Source organism: Diadema setosum, chromosome 10 (assembly GCF_964275005.1).
Source record: "Diadema setosum chromosome 10, eeDiaSeto1, whole genome shotgun sequence".
Taxonomy (NCBI): Eukaryota; Metazoa; Echinodermata; class Echinoidea; order Diadematoida; family Diadematidae; genus Diadema; species Diadema setosum.
Window position 1 is genome coordinate 33953205 of NC_092694.1, and position 18565 is coordinate 33971769.

The 18565-nt window shown below is 36.5% G+C and overlaps 1 protein-coding gene across 2 annotated transcripts; it reads left to right on the plus strand.

The window, feature by feature from the left end:
- Positions 1 to 720: 720 nt before the first annotated feature.
- On the plus strand, positions 721 to 12821 carry LOC140234144 (uncharacterized). 2 transcript variants are annotated; one of them, XM_072314219.1, is made up of 4 exons: positions 721 to 865; positions 8257 to 8523; positions 10508 to 10555; positions 12331 to 12821. In XM_072314219.1, the coding sequence occupies exons 1-4, from the start codon at positions 721 to 723 to the stop codon at positions 12819 to 12821; spliced, it is 951 nt and encodes a 316-aa protein (XP_072170320.1). The 2 variants fall into 2 exon arrangements, 1 of the variants encoding a protein (XP_072170320.1); XR_011901585.1 differs by lacking the exons at positions 721 to 865; positions 10508 to 10555 and having other exon boundaries at positions 8411 to 8523; positions 12331 to 12429.
- The last annotated feature ends 5744 nt before the right edge of the window (positions 12822 to 18565 follow it).

Sequence of the window (18565 nt, forward strand, 5' to 3'; positions counted from 1 at the left end):
AGCCACTTGCTGAAAGCAGGTCACATGCTATAATGGCGTAAACTCATTTTACCGTAACTCAGCTGAATGCCCCCCCCCCCATATATTTCTTTCTCAATTACTGTATTTATGTTATATTTCGCTGTATGTAAAATACCTGTATGTATATCTTCTAATTTCTTCATACAATATCTTTTTTTTTACACTGACACTCTTTGTTCAAAATGAAAAATAAAATAAATGAAATTAAATGAAATGAAATGTTCTTCTGTCGACTGTCCCTGTCTTCGTGCCAGAAAAAGAATTCTTTAATTTTGTAAAGAGATTGGTGAATAAGAAAAAATTGAAAGAAAAATCATGTAACTACGGAGATTCGATTAAATCTTCAAGACAAACTTTCATGAAGTACGATGGACTGAGCACTGTATAAGCATTGCACCCCATCATATCAAATATAGCTTTTCAAATGTGTCCTGAGTCTATATTGAAACACGAATGTCTAACGCCAAGCAGAGGTAATGTCATGTTTTATATGATTCATGATTACTCCATGCAAGGGATAACCCTTGCAAACGTTTCCGGGTAGTGTGATGTGCGCCTGGGGAAAGCAAAGAGTTAGTTGCATACCGCTGACAACATGACGGGAAGCGCTTTGAGAGAGGACACGTAAAACACACTGCAGAGGCCATGCCTGGCAAATTGCTCTTCATTTATGTATCAATCTGTAAGGGAACGAGAACGATGCAAAATAAAATGTCGTGGAAGCTACTCTTGCAGGAGGTTTCTCTACTTCTATTAGCCCAGGGCTTCATGTCGTGCATCGTAACAGCTGAGGAGCCGTCATTATCATGCCTCTTCGAACATGTGGACGTCTACATGTCAAACGGTGAGATGACACTTAATTGTTGAATTAATACTTTGGCTAAGATCATTTCAGGAGGTCGTAAATGGCAATTGAAAGTCAGATCAGAATGTAAGTTGAATTTACTTTTTGATATTTTTTTTTTTTAAAGAGTGAAGTTGATATTAAATGTCGTAAATCATATGGAGTGCATAACTTATATGAACACCTGAGAATCTTTTATGCATTAAATTAATAGGTCTGTACGTGAGAAGTATAAACTTGAAGAAAAGTTACCCTTTACTTTCACGATTCTTAGATATATTTCTTATGGGAGAAAAGAACGTATTTTTTTTTTTGTTTCAGTTTCGATGCTGCAGTTGCCAAAGACTGTTTTATCATTATACAAGCCAAAGCTCGACATTAGCGTTCCTAGTGGCCCTTGATTACCAAAAATAGATGTCGGAAACCCACTTCTTGAGAAATGATACATTTGTTCTTTATGGTGATTAGATGGGACCACTAAAACATTATCAATTTCTTAAAAACATCTATCCAAAAACAGAACAAGGTACACCCTTTGATATGTCAAATGTAATCATTTTATGAAATGTTGTGCATTTGACATTAAAATGCCTATTAGATTAAATGAGAAATGATACTTCTGTGTGTTTTGATGGTCAGGTCGAATCAACAAAGCGGACCAGAAAATTATTATCAATTTCTTAAAAGCACATCTATCCAATAGTAGAACAAGGTATAGGCTCACTCTTATATCAAATGCAATCATTCCATTATTATTTCATTAAGTGAACTCAGTTTTGATATTTGAAGCATTTTATCATACTCGTGAATTGTCATGTTTCATCATGTATTTATAATTATTTTTATGTTTTATAAATCATTCAGTTTTCAGTGCTTTTCTTTCTTACTTATTAGTCACATTACTTGGTATTTGAAGCAAATTTTCGTACCTGGCAAGTGCCACATAATAATAATAATAAACTGTGCTTGCATAGCGCATATCACATTCAGGGAGAAGTCTCTATGCACTTTAAGAATGAAACAATACAAGTAAAGGAAGTAAGGTGAAAATGGGACAGGTAAATAAACAATAGAAAATTAAGATTAAGCTGACACTGAGAAACACTGATGGCCATGAGCCTTATCATTGCAAAAATAAATATGTTTTCAACATTCTTCTAAATGAATCAATTGTTTCAGCATCTTTGGTTTTATCAGGCAGACTATTCCATAATTCTGCTGACGCTACAGCAAATGTTCGTGCTCCATAAAATTTGGTGACAGTCTGGGGACAAACTAAGAGAGACTTGGATTTTGAGCGAAGATCTCTAGTCGGATGATACCTTTGGATGAGGTCTTGGAGATATGTGGGACCCAGACCCTGTAAGCATAGGAAAGTCAGCGACAGTATTTTGTATTGCACACGGACCTTTTCTGGTAGCCAGTGCAATTCATGTAAAATAGGAGTGATGTGGTCATGCTTTTGAGCATGTGTCACCAATCTCGCAGCAGAGTTTTGTATCCTCTGAAGCTTGTTTATTTGCATGTCAGGAAGACCATACAGAATACTATTACAAAAATCAATACGTGACATCACATGAGCGTGAACAAGTCTCTCTACTGATTTCCGGTTTAAGTACTGTCGTATTGTCCCAATTTTATGGAGTGCGAAGGATGCAGCTTTACAAGTATCATTTATGTAAGAATTCAGCGTAAGATGTTTGTCGAGTCTGACACCTAGATTTCTAGCAGAGTCGGCAATTGTATTGACAACTCCTTCATCCAGTGTAACAGATTCAAGTTGATTACGTTGTCTAAATCTACTGGTAAAATGAAGAACCTCAGTTTTATCTGCATTAAATTTGAGACAATTGTGAATAGACCATTCAAGATTCAAGATTCAAGATAATTTATTGTCATGTATAAAATATACATAAAATTTGTTTTCGGACATACATAAAGGTAGAGGTGCATAAATGAAGAATATAAATCATGAAATAACTTAACATGAGTTTTATACCATACATACATAAAATATATACATTTAATACAAAAGAAAAAGAATGAAATATTGCAGGAGAAAATAAGCGTATATAAAGTATGCATTTTTTTTTTCATTCGCCCCATTCGCCCCATCCAGGCACTTCCATATGCTAGAGCACTCCTCCAGTTGATACTTTAACACATGTTCTACACGCCACCACTACCCCCCCCCCCCCGACTCTCAGAGAGTACACTTCCACATACACACGCACACACACACGCACACACACATACACGCACACACACATACCCCACACCCGCGAGTTACATCCATATAAACTTATACATACACACACACACATACACCAAAACTATCACCTAATCAACGTGAAAGAGCGCTCCAGCACACAAAGAGCCTGGGCAAGGATAGGAGACAGTGAATTATCTCAAAGAGAATTTGCTGCGTGACAAAGGCTATAAAAAAAAAAACAGAGACATTCATACACCATACTAAAATATAACAGGCAGTGTGACGTATTGCAAATGCTCAATAATGTTATCATATTTGTATTTTGTTGAAAAGTTCTCTTAATTCTTTTCCTTCTTTCATTTTCTGCGTATGTTCCAGTAACAAATACAATATATAATGAATTAAAAATATTTCATCACAAAATCTAAAACATTCAATTCAGTCATAGGTCATAGGGTTGGCAAGACATGCAGCTCAAAACTTCCCAGGTGTACTGTTGGCTCATCCACAATTACACTGCTGCTGTTTACAAATTTGTGTACAATTATTTTGCAATGAGTCAAAAATATGTAACAATTCAATATAACTAATGAACAATTGTCATCAAGTGCACACATACTGGACTTTCACACCACAAATACATTGCACAAAGGGTAGTTAAGTTCAACACATACAGTACATGTAGATAGGTCAGAGCCCTGCTTGGGCCGAGTCATCTGGCACTTGTCTTAAAATACGACTCATGAACCATGGATCATTAAAACAGTTCACATATTTTAAACATATGACATGTACTATACATAACAAAAAACATAACCTCATCTATTAAATCTGCTATTGAAAGCTTTACATGCTGCGATCAGAAATGACCGTCTGAACCTCTCCGTCTTTACTTTTGGAAATCTAATTCTACCTGCTCTGTTTACAGTCACCTCATCATGAAACGGATGTGATTCATCTTTCATTACAATATCAAATCTAAACACCAATGCTTAATATCTGAAATGCAAGCCTGTAGCTTCTGAATGGCATCATTTTGCCTACCACCTTCAATAATAATAATAATAATAATAATAATAATAATAATAATAATAATAATAAGGTCTTATTTACCCAGGGTAGCCTCTTCAGTGTTGCCACTGCTCTACCAGAGGGCCCTGCCATTATTATTACCCTAGCGTTGCCAGGTACCCATTTATACACCTGGGTCGAGAGGGACATGGAGGGTAAAACATCTTGTCCAAGGACGTAAGCGCTGGGCGGGGTTTGAACTCGGGTCCTCCGAGCGGGAGTCGGGAGTCTTATCCACTATGCCACAGCGCCCCCCCCCCCAGCAATAAATACATACAACAATAAATACATAAACTTGAGTATCATCAGCATACATCATACAGTTCAAATTGTGATGTGAAATGATATCCTGTAGTGGAGCAGAGTACAATGTAAATGCTAAAGGGCCAATTACCGACCCTTGTGGGACACCATGGGTAGAAGAATAAACCTGGGATTTTGAGTCCCCAATAACTACATAATGACTTCTGCCTTCAAGGTAAGATGCGATTAGCTTCAGTGCATTTCCGTTAAACCCATATCTTTCTTCTAGGCGCGATACTAACATTTGTTGGCTAATGGTATCAAATGCACCTGTGTAGTCAAGAAGGAGTAATATTGCCTCATGTCCCCTATCAAGAGCTAACAAAATATCATTTACAACTCTAAAAATAGCAGTTTCACAGCTATGGTAAGGTCTGTATGCAGATTGAGCACTAGCAAACAAATTGTTATTCATCAAATAGTCCTGCATTTGTGAGACCATTAACCGTTCAAGCAGCTTCCCAGGGAACTTCAAATGAGCAATGGGACGATAACTTTTCAGGACTTCTGGATCAAGCTTGTCTGATTTCAACAGAGGAGTGATGTGAGCAAACTTTAACGTGTCCGGAAAATAGCCATTAGTCAGGGATATGTTGACAATCTTTGTGAAAAATGGAATCATTTCCATGGAGCACTTTTTCAGAAGATCACTTGGAATAGGATCGAACCCGCAGGTTGTTGACTTTGAAGCAGACAGTTCCCTGAGAACTTGATCGTCCGTCACAGCATGGAACTCCTCAGTCATCTGAAACGCGATATCAGCTATCTCTCGATAGGAGGTTTCTCGAAGGGAGGTTACTATTTTCTCAGTTTTATTTGCAAAGAATGTGCAAAAACGGTCAGCTAAGGATGGACTTGAATTATCATCCTTAGGTAAAGTTCCAGCAGATTTGGCCTGACACAATCTATCAACTTTACGGAAACCTCCCGAGGACCACAGTCCTCGAGTTCCAACGAGTAGTATTTCCTCCTGACCTGAAGTAAAGTTTTATTATATTTTGCAGCTGCATGAACAAAGATTTCATGATCGATTTCCAGCCCAGTACTACGCCAGCGTCTCTCCAACTTCCTAAGGTGTTTATTAGCCTCACGACAGTCACTGTTGAACCATGGTGACTGAGGTCGAGATGTAATTGTTCTATTTATCACAGGAGCATGCTTATCAAGAAGGATCTCAAGTACCGACTCATATTGATTGATAAGTTCATCTACATCATCTGGGGGACAGGTATACAGTTTGGACTACAAAATGTCTTAACGAAATGAAACAATATCTATGTCCTTCAACTTCCGAAACCGAATTCTGGTTTTTATAGGTTCGGGTTTGCCCACTGAAAGAGAGCAAATGATGGCTTAATGGTCAGACGGTAGATAATTAGTGCATGATGTCTGACAGACTATGTCTTCGGAAGTTCGAGTCAAGACCAAGTCTAGTGTGTGCCCTTTCACATGGGTTGGAAAATCAATGAGCTGTTTAAGATTTGCTTCGGCAGTTATGTCCAAGAAAGTAGATGCCTCGGGATCATTCTCATCTTCAAAATGAAAATTGAAATCACCTGCTATGACAAGAAAATTTGGTTCAGTCATCAATCTTTCAAGAAGGGTGGAAAACTCTTGATAAAATATTGGAGCAGTGATCCTTCCATCTCTTTTCCTCTGAGGACGGTAAACAACAACCAGACGAAGTGGCTTCAGCAGTTTCTTCCCAGTGAGGAGAAGACTCATGTATTCAAATGATTCTGGAGTTTCACACTTTTCTTCCCGTACGTTGAAGCTCCTATGCAGGCAGACACCAATACCACCACCATGTCTGTCAGTTCGTGGGGAATGAAGAAATTGATAAGAAGGGAGAGTTGCTCCTATATCTGCCAAAGATCGGTCATCACGGGCGTCACCAGTTAGCCAAGTCTCTGTTATAGCCAGTATGTCAATATTGTGGGAAATCACAAAGTCCGAAATCATATGGGACTTGTTCTTAATGAATCTCGCATTCCATAATGCAAACTGAGAAAGATGAAATACTTCATGCCGTTTCTCTCCATGTTGTACACTTTGAGATGACGGAGCCCGGTTGTTTCTGATTTGCTTTTGAATTCGACGTCCTCCCTTAACTCCTCTATGTATTCCAAGTGACTTTAGTGTAGACCATAACGTTGCATCCACCAAGGTGGCGGAAAGGCCTGGGGTCGAAGGTTCAATAATTCTTCCCTATCATATTTGATGTGTTCTTTAGACGAACACTGCCAAGACAAAACAGCTGGTGATGAATCATTGTTTCATGACTAAGTGTGGAATTGCTTCGCTGTAGAGGGCCTGGATTTGGATGGATGTCGCCATGTTTTATTAGTTCAATGCGAAAACTGCTTGTACCATTGGTATGATACAAGACTCTTCCTCCAACAAAAGACCTCAAAGAGTCTTCTGTATACCCTTTTTTAACTTGAATGGGTTCAGTCAAGCAGCCCTCATTGAAGTTGAAAGTAATCCTCCAAGACACCATTGTTCACTTCCAAGGGTGTCACTCAGTAGTATGGTTGAGCAAATATCAATAGGCCATGTTGTCACTGTACAAGAAATATGGCCACTGGTCTCTAATTTCTGAATTGAAAACAGAAAATCTTTATTCTCATGGACCATAAAGAGTAAACAAGTAAATAAGTCCACAATTGGCCAGTAGGATCAGGAAGATATCCCAAACAGACTGATGTAAAATTAATCCAGTAGATCAAACAGTGTCACAAGAAAAAAAGTAAAGACTGAGGAGAGGGGTGCAGGAGGCTGCTAGGCGCGCACACACACAATAGATATGCATAGAGTCTTATATTGTATTATCTTAATGTTCATCAAATTATCTTATTTTCTTTCGTTATTTTTCTTCTTTCTTTAACTTATCGTTTCGGGGCACCCAAATTTGTTGGAACACCAAAGAAAAAAAAAAGAATTTGAGAATTTGGTGGCCCTGGCAGACCACCAAGGAAAAGAACAGTTTCATACCTGTCATGAGGGATATAATGAATAATTCATTGAATTAAAACAAACCAACCAACAAACAAACAAACACTTTGCATAAAAAAGGAATAATTCTTGTAGTCTGCAGAATACCCGTAAACTTGTATACACATTGCTTATTTCTTATCTACTCCGAGATTGGATGATATCATTTCACTCAAAATAGTGGCGGTCCAGTTACTAATGTTTTGAAAAATTGTCGAAAGGTAGATTTCATAAATTGAGCTGTTAGTTTCATCTATGCATCCTTTTGGTTAAAATGGCACATTGAGGAGCACATTCATTCACCCACATACTAAGTCTGTTAAATTGTGCCCATTAGAGGTAAACAATCATCTTCTTGATTCTGGTCTTGATCATGACAGGATTATATTGAGATTAGGCTTATTTTAGCATTTATTTAGCAACCTTCTACAGAGAGTATCATCTCCACTATAACGTTAAACCAACAAGTATTACTTGATTTCATTGCTTGTTGATCTTGAACTTAAAAAAAAAAATATTGCTAGCAGCTGTATATAATGAGCTTCACCAATAGGTAAACACACGCACACACTCATGTATATATATATATATATATATATATATATATATACATATATAGTATAACATACATACACATATATTGAGATTTTATTTAATGGCTTCCCAACAAAATAAAAAAAAATGGTAATACAATTTTGCCAAAAAATTATGTTTATATCATGTTTACTTTATTCAAAAAAAGTCTGTTAAACTGAAAAATCACATTCCCATCATTCAAGTCATTCATTTGCGTGTGTGTGTGTCATTGCAGCTTCCACCTGCCTTGGCTGCTTCAGCTTCAGTTGCTATCGGGACCATTTGGTCTTCAAAGACGAGAACATGACAATCGCAAAATGCGTCAACGAATGTGAAAAACGAGGATTCCACTACGCTGGGTTAGCGCACAGCGACATGTGTAGCTGTGGCGAACTGGAATGCAAGAAGTCCGGCAGTGGACCTCCCCGGTTCTGTGGCTTGCCTTGCTCGGGAAATCGTGCCAACTTGTGCGGTGGTCTATATTTCATCTCCGTTTACAGTGGTAAGACATCTGAAAAGTCGCATGTTTATTTAAGTAATTCATTTTGAATGAGCCGATTCTCATAAAATCGTGTGAACTGAAAAATGAATAGTCATCAGAAGAGCTTGAACATAGTTTTGTTTTTAGTAGAATAATAACTGTCAATCAATATACCACCTGTCAAGATGAAACGACACCTTGATGTATGTAATTCACAGAGACACGCACACACACACGCACACACACACACACAAAGATATATAACAATTCGCGTAAATTCTTTAGAGTAACGGATAGACGTCATCAGACACACCATACACACCAACACTGTAGAAATGTAAAACCAGTGTTCACGCTGATCTGCGTGAATGTTGTTGTTGTTGTTAATCTTTGTGTTCATGTAAATCAGATTGAAGGGCAATTTTCCCTGCAACATCTAGTTATAAAACTTCAACCCTAAATTTCGAACTTTTGAATATATTGCCCGACTTTCCTGAAACTGCCTTTAAAGTGTATTACTAATAATCCGCAACATAATTGGGGTGAATTGACCTTTGAATTGTACGTGCTTCCTTAACGCTTTATTAGTTCATGCTTTCGAAATTCATTGGTTGACAGATCAGTTACAGTCATGACAGTTGTGTTTATGACGGGGTGATGTTATTATTAGTCTTGCTACATCGTATATCATGCTTTAGATGACAAGCTTTTTTTCTTCAGTTCGTTGTGTGTTTGGGTGCATGTGTGTGTGTGTGTGTGTGGGGGGGGGGGTGCTGTAAACTGATGGCGGATCAAGAATCAATGGTATCCCCTACCCCCCCCCCCCCCCCTCCCCCCGTTTTTCATGGGAAAGATCCTTGGCGGAACCATTGGAGTCGTGGGATTTGTTATGATTGCTTAAAATAATTCGATCTCCTTTTTTGAAAGGCCAAATGTGTGTGTGTGTAATGGTGTGTGTGTGTGTGGGGGGGGGGGGGGCGGAAAGGAACCCACCCCATCGGTTACATGGGCCCTGCCATAGGAAATCCTATTTGAGGTTAATATGGAGCATACTTTCAATGGATACATTAATTAGCTTGATGTTGTTGGTGCGCATTTTCAGTTTCGAAAGTACTTTGGCCATGCAAGACCAAAAAAGATGAAGTGTATACGACCATTTTGTACTAATGGAATTATTTACAAGTGCATACGCACGCTACATTAAAGAACTCATTCCTTGATATAAAATGTAACTTGGGATAGCACCGAACATTAATACACATGATAATAATCTAGATGTGTTAATTTTTTTTTCTCTTTCTCATTACTTTTCATCACTCCCATATCGATTGAAAAAAAAACAACAACTTTATTCTTCCCCACTATCTTCCCTCCTTTTATGAAATATATCCTTTCAATATGTAATTTCTCCACAACTATACCTCATAGTTAACTTCAATGAGAAGTATACATAGCACTTAAAAAATATCTAAATTTGTGACCACAAATAGGCATATTGGTAAAGCTCTAAAGTCATGCGAAATGTAGCGTAATTCATTTTGTGTGTTTATGATCACAATAGTCTAAGACATCACATATGATATAGAAAACGTGTACGTTTTACGAACTACAGTGGACTCCCTTTTTAACGAAGTCGTCGGAGCCGGCAGTTTTCTTTCGTTATAACGGAATTTCGTTATAAGCGAACAAATAAACAATACGAAACATAGAGCCGAAACGAATGTTTATTTCGGTGTAACCGGAATTTCATTTTAATCGTGTTCGTTATAACGTGAGTGCACTGTAGTACATATATTTCCATTTTATTTCATAAAATTACAGTACTTTTGTCATCATTATTTTAATATTTAGGCGACTCTTGTGCACAAAGAGAGGACAAAGTTTTCGATAAATTCTTGTGGGTAATCTTCAGGCTTCGCATTTCTACTCCTTTCCCGATGATTTTTCTCTCTTAAGAATTCTCTGACACTGTAATTTCGATTTTCGTCTTGTGTTCAATCTGCAGTAAATAATGAGCGGATGACGGAAGATATCTCAGTGGAAAACACATCAGGTTTGTATGGGTATCCTTTGACATACACATATAGCATTTCATGGATGTAGACGTAAAGCAATGTAACACACAATGAGGATCAATATTACTTCCAAAACATGTGCAAAAAAAAAAAAAAAAAAAAACCCACAAACTCCTCTATCAAAAAAGAAAAGAAAAGAAAAAAAGGTAATACAGTGGAGTCCCGTTATAACGAAGTCCTTGGGACCGGCCGTTTTCTTTCGTTATGACCGAACAAATAAACAAAGATCGGATAATTTTTCGGCCTGAATTTTGACTTCGTTGTAACCGGAATTTCGTTATAATCGTGTTCGTTATAACGGGAGTGCACTGTACATACCAGTTGAGGGGCGGGTGCCATTTATATTTTTGAACACAACCATGAGCACTACCCCATTTCCCATATACACAGAAAGTACTGAACGTTCCGCAGCCCAGCCTGTGAAGGTTAATTTTAAGTCTCTCTGACTATAGATCTTACATTTCGGCGAGTACTTGCTAACTAACGATAAAGGGATAGGCCGTACAGCCGCCAAAAAAAAAAAACAAAACCAACAACAACAACAACAACAAATAAACAAAAAGAAATAAGCAAATGTGAAAGTGAAACAATGGTCAGAGTATCGAAGTTTATAATTTTCTACATAGCTGGTGCTTGATATATTCGAGAAAGACGCAGTTGTATGGTTTTATTCTTTTTGATCTCATATATACATGCTGTCCATCTTATAAAGGCAATAAGAATGTGGAGGGTTAAAGGATGTTCTCATAATCCCATATTCCCGTACTTTTGTACAGGAAGGAATAGAAAGAAAATCTTCCTCATCTCGTAGTAAAAATAATGTGATTATTGTGCTTTAATGGAGATATTATTATCAAGACTATCAACATCGGTCTAGTGACATAGACAATGGTATAATGAATTGTGAAGAGTAGTTCCTGAAGATCGACGTAATGTCATACTACGACTTGTAGTTTCCAGCAATTTGAGTAACTGGTAGCGCCTATGCAAAAGTTCGTTAATCCAGAAAAGAAAAATAATTTTCGTAATTTCCAATGCTCGCTAATACGCAACCCTTTTGCCATTTTCAGATCAACGAACTATAATATTATATAGGTATCCAGAATTTGTGTCTTTTGGATTACCAAACTTTATTTCATTTTCGAATGAACGAGCCTTTTAATCGAGCATTTGACTTTGATGTTTCAATGCTCCCATAAGAAGCATCAATTAAGATGTGAACGACTTAATGCCTTGTAGGCCGGAAACAATAAAATCTGGTATCACCAGGCCGGAACCCGAGCTTACAGCAATTTCCGAAACTAATTTGTCAGAGATAATTAATTTTGAACTTTACGAGAAGCATTCTTTCCAACACATAATTACTTTTGGATATGCTTGTCATGTATCAGTCAGGCTATAACTAGAGCAGATTTATATCGACATACAATTATTAAGGAAAATAAAATGCACTCAACCTGGTACACGTATCTACCGTACCTCTATTCATAAGCATTTTGACGAAGACAACATATTTCATACGAGGCCTCAACGCCTTTTCTCTACTTCTCTCTGTCATTGTCATGTACTGTATACTATGGTATGGCACATTTTTAGAATTTAATCCTTTTTATTTGTTCATACTCTTGACTTTGTTTTAAATGTAAAGGCCTATAATTCATTGTAATCATTGATTTCTTTTTACATCGAATGAATAAACGAAACAAACAAACAAATACAATTTTAGCTATAAAAATGCTTATTTTATCTACAGATGCAACGACGGATGCAATGTCCTTAAGCCTTGCTGTGGTATTGCTATTTGTCCTGCTTCTACTGTTCATGATTAGTTACAAGTGGTTCAAGAGCAGGGGAGGCCAGGGTGACGTGGCTAATAGAGATGGGACTGTCGTCCAGCACACTGATGTCCGATTTACAATCAATACCTGTCGCGCCCTCCACCGTGCGCCCATTGGGGCACCCTCCAGAGCCCGGAAGGCACTGTGCTATTCAGGAACGCCTCCGCAGCCTTCGGGCAACCCAAGAGCTGTTATCACTTCTTCTTTCCCCTTCCAGGACGCGGATGACGAATACGAAGAAAGGAAATCCATTTCTGTTGTTGACGAATCGTTCGGCATTTATAGTACTTCCTGGTCTTCATCCGATACAGAAGAAACTAATTCCATCACCATGGCACCTCTGAGAAGGAATGAAGGCACCTATCAGAATTATCCTGACATGGTTACAGGCTTCTCGTATATTTAGATTTCGAAAATGTTCTCTGTAGTGAATTAGAATCCATGAGACTAAAAATCTAGATGGTAAAATGAAACGATTTGCAGCGCTGTCATCTGTAACCTCTTGTAACATAATATGTGTGATGGCATTGATTTTTGTTGAGCAATACCAACAACACTGTTGGACAACAGGAAGACATAGTCATGGACTAGAGACAGGCATACCGTCTGATATTCAGTTTGATATCTGTCGTACTCGCGAAGATGACCGTAACAAATGATTTGACTGTGAGTAGACCATAAGGATAAATTACTCTATGCAGGAGTAAGGATAAACAAGGGGTTTCAAACTCAGTAAAAACCGTTGATTATATTAACAAATTCAGAGATACGACCGGATTCTATTAACCTATTAGTAACTAAACCGCCCGAAACCATCCGTCTTATTACTTCCTAAAACGCCTAAAAATGCCCGTCCGCTTTCATTATATGGTTTTATGCTTTACCATTCTTATTGATGCCATGTAGAATATATAATTTCGTAATTCAAAAGAGGTCAAAAGTCATCAAAAGTATGGCAAAATTCTGTGACACATCACTCTCTTGGTAATAGGCTTTCAAATAAACATAACTTATAACAGACAATAATAAGCGTGAGGTGATTTTTTTATATTTTTTTTTTAACTTAATTTAGAAAGTTATCGAAATGAGAGTGATATTGCTGTACCTTCTAGGGAACAATAGTATTGTGTCTGCGCAAGTTTCATATTGTGTCTATTTGATGTAGCTGTAAATAACATGTATCATTCATTTAATAGACAAACATAAAAAAATAGGCTATTGCGTACGGAATCTTCAGTTGTCAAGGGATATGATAAACCGACAAATGATAACATGTGCGTATAACCCTTAACGCCGAAACATGGAATTTGGGGATGACACAACATACGTTTTCCCCAAGGTCTACTAAAACTTTCTTTCCATCAAAATAACGTTGAGATTAAAAAAGAAGAAGAATGTTTTCTGGAAATGAAAATGAAAAAGCAAATGGAATGAAAATAAACTAAAGCAGATATGCACAGTTCTGTAAAAAATAGGCATCTTGGCTTCACAATGTATTGTGTGCTTTGTTATAAATCGATATTATGAAGAATATTCTTTTTTTTGCATGGAACATTTTGTACACTAATGTTACTGAAAACAATTAAAGGAAAAAGGATGATTTAAACGAAATATAATAAAATAAAATGACATGTGTTGTATTTCACTGTGTCGTCTGTTCCGTTTTTTTACATGCCCTATTGATGAACCATATCATTGTTTGAATATCATTTCAAGCAAATGATTGCATTGATTGATACGAGTAACACACAAGCTAAAATGTCTCACGTTTAATCAATAGTTACGTTGTAAGAAACAGACAAATGAATAATTTACATTTTTCTGCTAGTGTCTGTATCATCATTTACTAAACAGAGGCAATAAATGCACTAAGAGAAGTATCATCATAGTAATTGTCTTGATAAGTTCAATGCTGAAATGTATGTACTATATTTTTTAACATGGAGTCATTGACTCCATTTCACTCCTTTGGCTTGCCACTATTGGATAAGCAGTTTTCAGCAGCTTTTGTTTGCTACATATTTTTTAACACTACGATTGCCTTTTTGCAATGTTTCGAGAGTTGTAGGGCCTATACATGTTCAAATGCTGGTGTCTTCAAAACACTTGCCACTCTTTCATTTCAAGCAGTCATTCCCCTCTCCCTTTAGGGTGGTATAATAGTTCACGGGTCTTTTTTTCTTTTTTCTTTTTTTTTTCCTCCCAGCCTAATAACCCACCATGAAATCTCAGCCTTTCTATTTCTTACTGTTCTTTTAATCGGGAATTCATTTGTTTGACGAAAGACAGGCCATGCCTGCCGCAAGGCGTTTCTCCTTTTTTATTAAACCCTCTTTTTTTATTGTTACGGGCAGCGTTTGTTAACTATTATGAACAGAACATGCATGTTCCTGGTTACATTACTGAAGTGGTCCTACTATTGAATTCCAAGTACCTCTATTTTCACTTTACATTTTCAATTCTATGACATGGTTTAAGGCCTCATGTTCTATATTGAATCTCATGAATCTTGGGTAATATTTTCTGTATATGTATGTCTTCTCTTGATTTGCATTGTTACTATCAAGCAACATCCACGTGACATCGTGTATAATGTACCATATGACAGTACCAATGGACTGTTGTTCCAATGAACCTTGTGATCAAGAATTTAAAGGTAACGTTGCAGGTGGCGAGTTCTTTTTTTTTTTTTTTTTCATCTTCTTCTTCTTCTTCCTTTTATGCAACATTGGATATTTTGCTTTGCCAAAAATGTATGATTGGCACGGACAGCCATTCATGCTGTCGATATATACTGCTTCCACTGAACTCTTACTGATTCTTTTTTTCCGTCAAAGTTTCAGTTGGTGTGTCTATGCTGCAATTCACAAGTTTACGCACTGTGCAGCACTGAATTCTTACGCTAGCGCAACTCACGTCTTTGTACTTCTCCTTTTTCGACAACAGCCGGTCGAGCTCGTTCTTTTACTTCCCTTCTCATCCCTGTTCTCCTCTTTCGGAAGCCCACAGAGACACTTGATTTATTCTTGTTATTGTGTTGTGTGTGCTCCATGTCTTTCTCTGACGATGCTTCTCAACGTTCTCACTTACCTTATTCTGCTCTTTATCGTTTCACGTTCTTCTCCTCAGCGATCTCCTGCTTATCGTGATTTTGACGCCATTTATACTTGTAGATTACTACAGTGTTTTGCCTCTTTCTGGCGACTGGTTATTTTCTTGCATCATCCACTTATTTACGACATACTAGTTTTGTTGACATCGCAGACTTTTATAATCTCGTCTCGTACCTTTAATCATGGCTAATTTTTTTAATGCTCCATTTTATTCCGTATCGAATGATGACTTTTTTGAATTGTTTAGGAACACTAGGTTAGACTCTGACCCAGTTAGTGGACTAACCAGTGCAGGAACCACCCCTTATGATGATTTTGTTACCGATACCCTGAATACAGGAGCAAATGAATTGCCTCATGATTTTAGTAATGATTTCACTGAAAATATGTTATGCAATTATATTACAGTAAATCAATACAAGGATATGATTCATAACTTCTCTGAGGATACGTTTTCTTTGTTACACTTAAATATTAGGAGTTTAAATAAACATTTTGATGATTCAAAGTACTTATTAGAATCTGATGAAAGTCAATCGTTATCGGTTATTGGATTAAGTGAAACATGGTTAACTTCTAATGCAGGAAATTCCTTTGCAATTGATGGTTACGATTTATTTGTTAATAATAGGCCTGATAAGAATGGTGGGGGTGTTGCATTGTACATATCATGTTCCTTTGAAACTATTGTCCATCAAGATATTTCTAGAATGGACGAAACGGTTGAATCTTTGTTTATAGAAATTCTCATCCCAGGATGTAAAAATCTTATGTTAGGCATTGTATACAGACCTCCTAATTCAAACGCTAATGATTTTTTAGCCTATTATTCAGATTTGGCAAATTCACACGTTTTCCGAAATAAGGATTGCTTTTTACTCGGCGATTTCAATATTGATTTGCTGAAATCTGAGCATGATAATATCTCTAGTGATTTTCTTCACACACTTCTATCCTCATCCTTTCTTCCGCTCATTTCCAAACCCACACGTATTACAGATCGTTCTGCCACCCTCATTGATAACCTTTTTTGTAATATTCTACCCCTCCCCGATTCTTTCATAATTCTTTCAGATATGACTGATCATTTTCCAATAATGACTTATTTTACTCTTAAAACTTCATCTAATATTAAACCTCCTTCATTTCCTTTGTTTAGTCGTAGAGTTTCACCCGAAAAGTTAGCTAGTTTTGATGTGGCTCTCGAGAATGCTGACTGGTCAAGAGTGTTTGACAGCGATGATATCAATATATCTTTTCATAATTTTATGGAAATATTCAATCATCATTTAGATGATGTAATTCCAAAACAAAAAAATAGAACAGATTACAAAAAAACACCCAGGTTACGTCGTTCAATTAATAGGAAAAATCGTTTGTATTATAAATATAAGTTGGAAAAAACTGAGCGATCGAAGAATAGATATACATCATACAAAAATACTTTGACAATGATTTTACGTTCTGAAAAGAAAAAATATTACTTTAAGCAATTCTCGAGATATAGGTTTGATATGAAAAATACTTGGAAAGTTCTAAAACAGGCCATGAATGTTCCGAGTAAAACCTCTGACATTGACAAAATTAAAATGAATGATGAATTGATTAATGATTCTCTTCATATTGCAAATATTTTTAATTCCTATTTTTCAGAAATAGGTGAAAACTATGCTCAAACTGTTCCTGCAACAGAAACTCATTTTACTGAATTTTTAGGCCAGCGCAACTCTGATTCCATATTTTTTACACCGACTAATAGATTTGAAATTATTGATATAGTTTCCTCTTTTGAGAACAAACGAAGTTCTGGTTATGATGAGATAGATAATTTTATACTTAAGGGTGTTATTTCCTCGATTGCTGATCCACTTGTTCATATGTTTAATTTGTCAATTTTTAACGGTGTTTCCCGATAAAATGAAATTGGCTAAAGTAATACCAATATTTAAGAAAGGCGATAAACTTGTAGTCAGCAATTATCGCCCAATTTCATTATTGTCCTCACTGTCTAAGGTTTTAGAAAAACTTATTTATAAGAGAATGATCAATTTTTTGAAGGTACATGAAGTTTTTACGAACTCTCAGTTTGGTTTTCGTGAAAAACATAGTACTTCGCATGCTCTTTTATATTTCGTTGATAGAGTAGTTCATGCCATTGATAATCATTCTCATTTAGTTAGTATTTTCTTGGACTTCTCCAAGGCCTTCGACACCATCAATCATGACATTTTACTTTATAAATTATCGCATTATGGAGTACGTGGGAAGGCCTTGGAGTGGTTCAAGAGTTTAGTCGATAGAAAACAATTTGTTACAATTAAAAATAATGATTCAGTTATCAGAGAAGTTAAATGTGGCGTCCCAGAGGGAAGTATTTTAGGGCCGTTATTGTTCATTATCTATATAAATGACTTTTGTCGCGTATCTGATGATCTCTCTTTCATTCATTTCGCAGATGATACAAATGTATTTTTCGCCCATAACGATATTGATTTTCTCGTTCACAAAATCAATATTGAATTGAATAAAGTGACAAACTGGGTCAGAGCTAACAAGTTATCACTCAATGCTCAAAAAACGAAATATATGATTTTTAGTAATACTGTTGATAGTTTAAACACAAATATAGTTTTGGATGATTCTCATCTACAAAGAGTATCAAATATTAAATTCTTGGGGGTCATTGTGGATGATAAACTTTCCTGGAAATCACATGTTGATAATATTTGTAACATAATATCGCGTAATATAGGTGTTATAAATAGATTGAAATTTTATATTCCACAAAATATATTACTTATGTTGTATTCGTCGTTAATATTGCCTCATTTGAATTATGGAGTTTTAGTTTGGGGCAACACGCATCAGAATTTACTTGAAAGAGTGTCCCTCTTGCAAAAGAAAGCCCTCCGCGTTATCTGCCATTCCCCTTGTACGTTCTCATACAAACACGTTGTTTGCCTCTAGTAAGCTCTTAAAAATTAAAGATCTGTTTTTGTATAATTTAGGCCAATTTATGTACAATTATTGCAACAAT

Excerpts from the sequence above, each read along its gene's own strand:
- LOC140234144 (XM_072314219.1), top strand. The coding sequence starts at position 721 with ATGCAAAATAAAATGTCGTGGAAGCTACTCTTGCAGGAGGTTTCTCTA. Across the intron at positions 866-8,256 it reads GGACGTCTACATGTCAAACG|CTTCCACCTGCCTTGGCTGC; the intron begins GTGAGATGACAC and ends GTGTCATTGCAG. Across the intron at positions 10,556-12,330 it reads CTCAGTGGAAAACACATCAG|ATGCAACGACGGATGCAATG; the intron begins GTTTGTATGGGT and ends TTTTATCTACAG.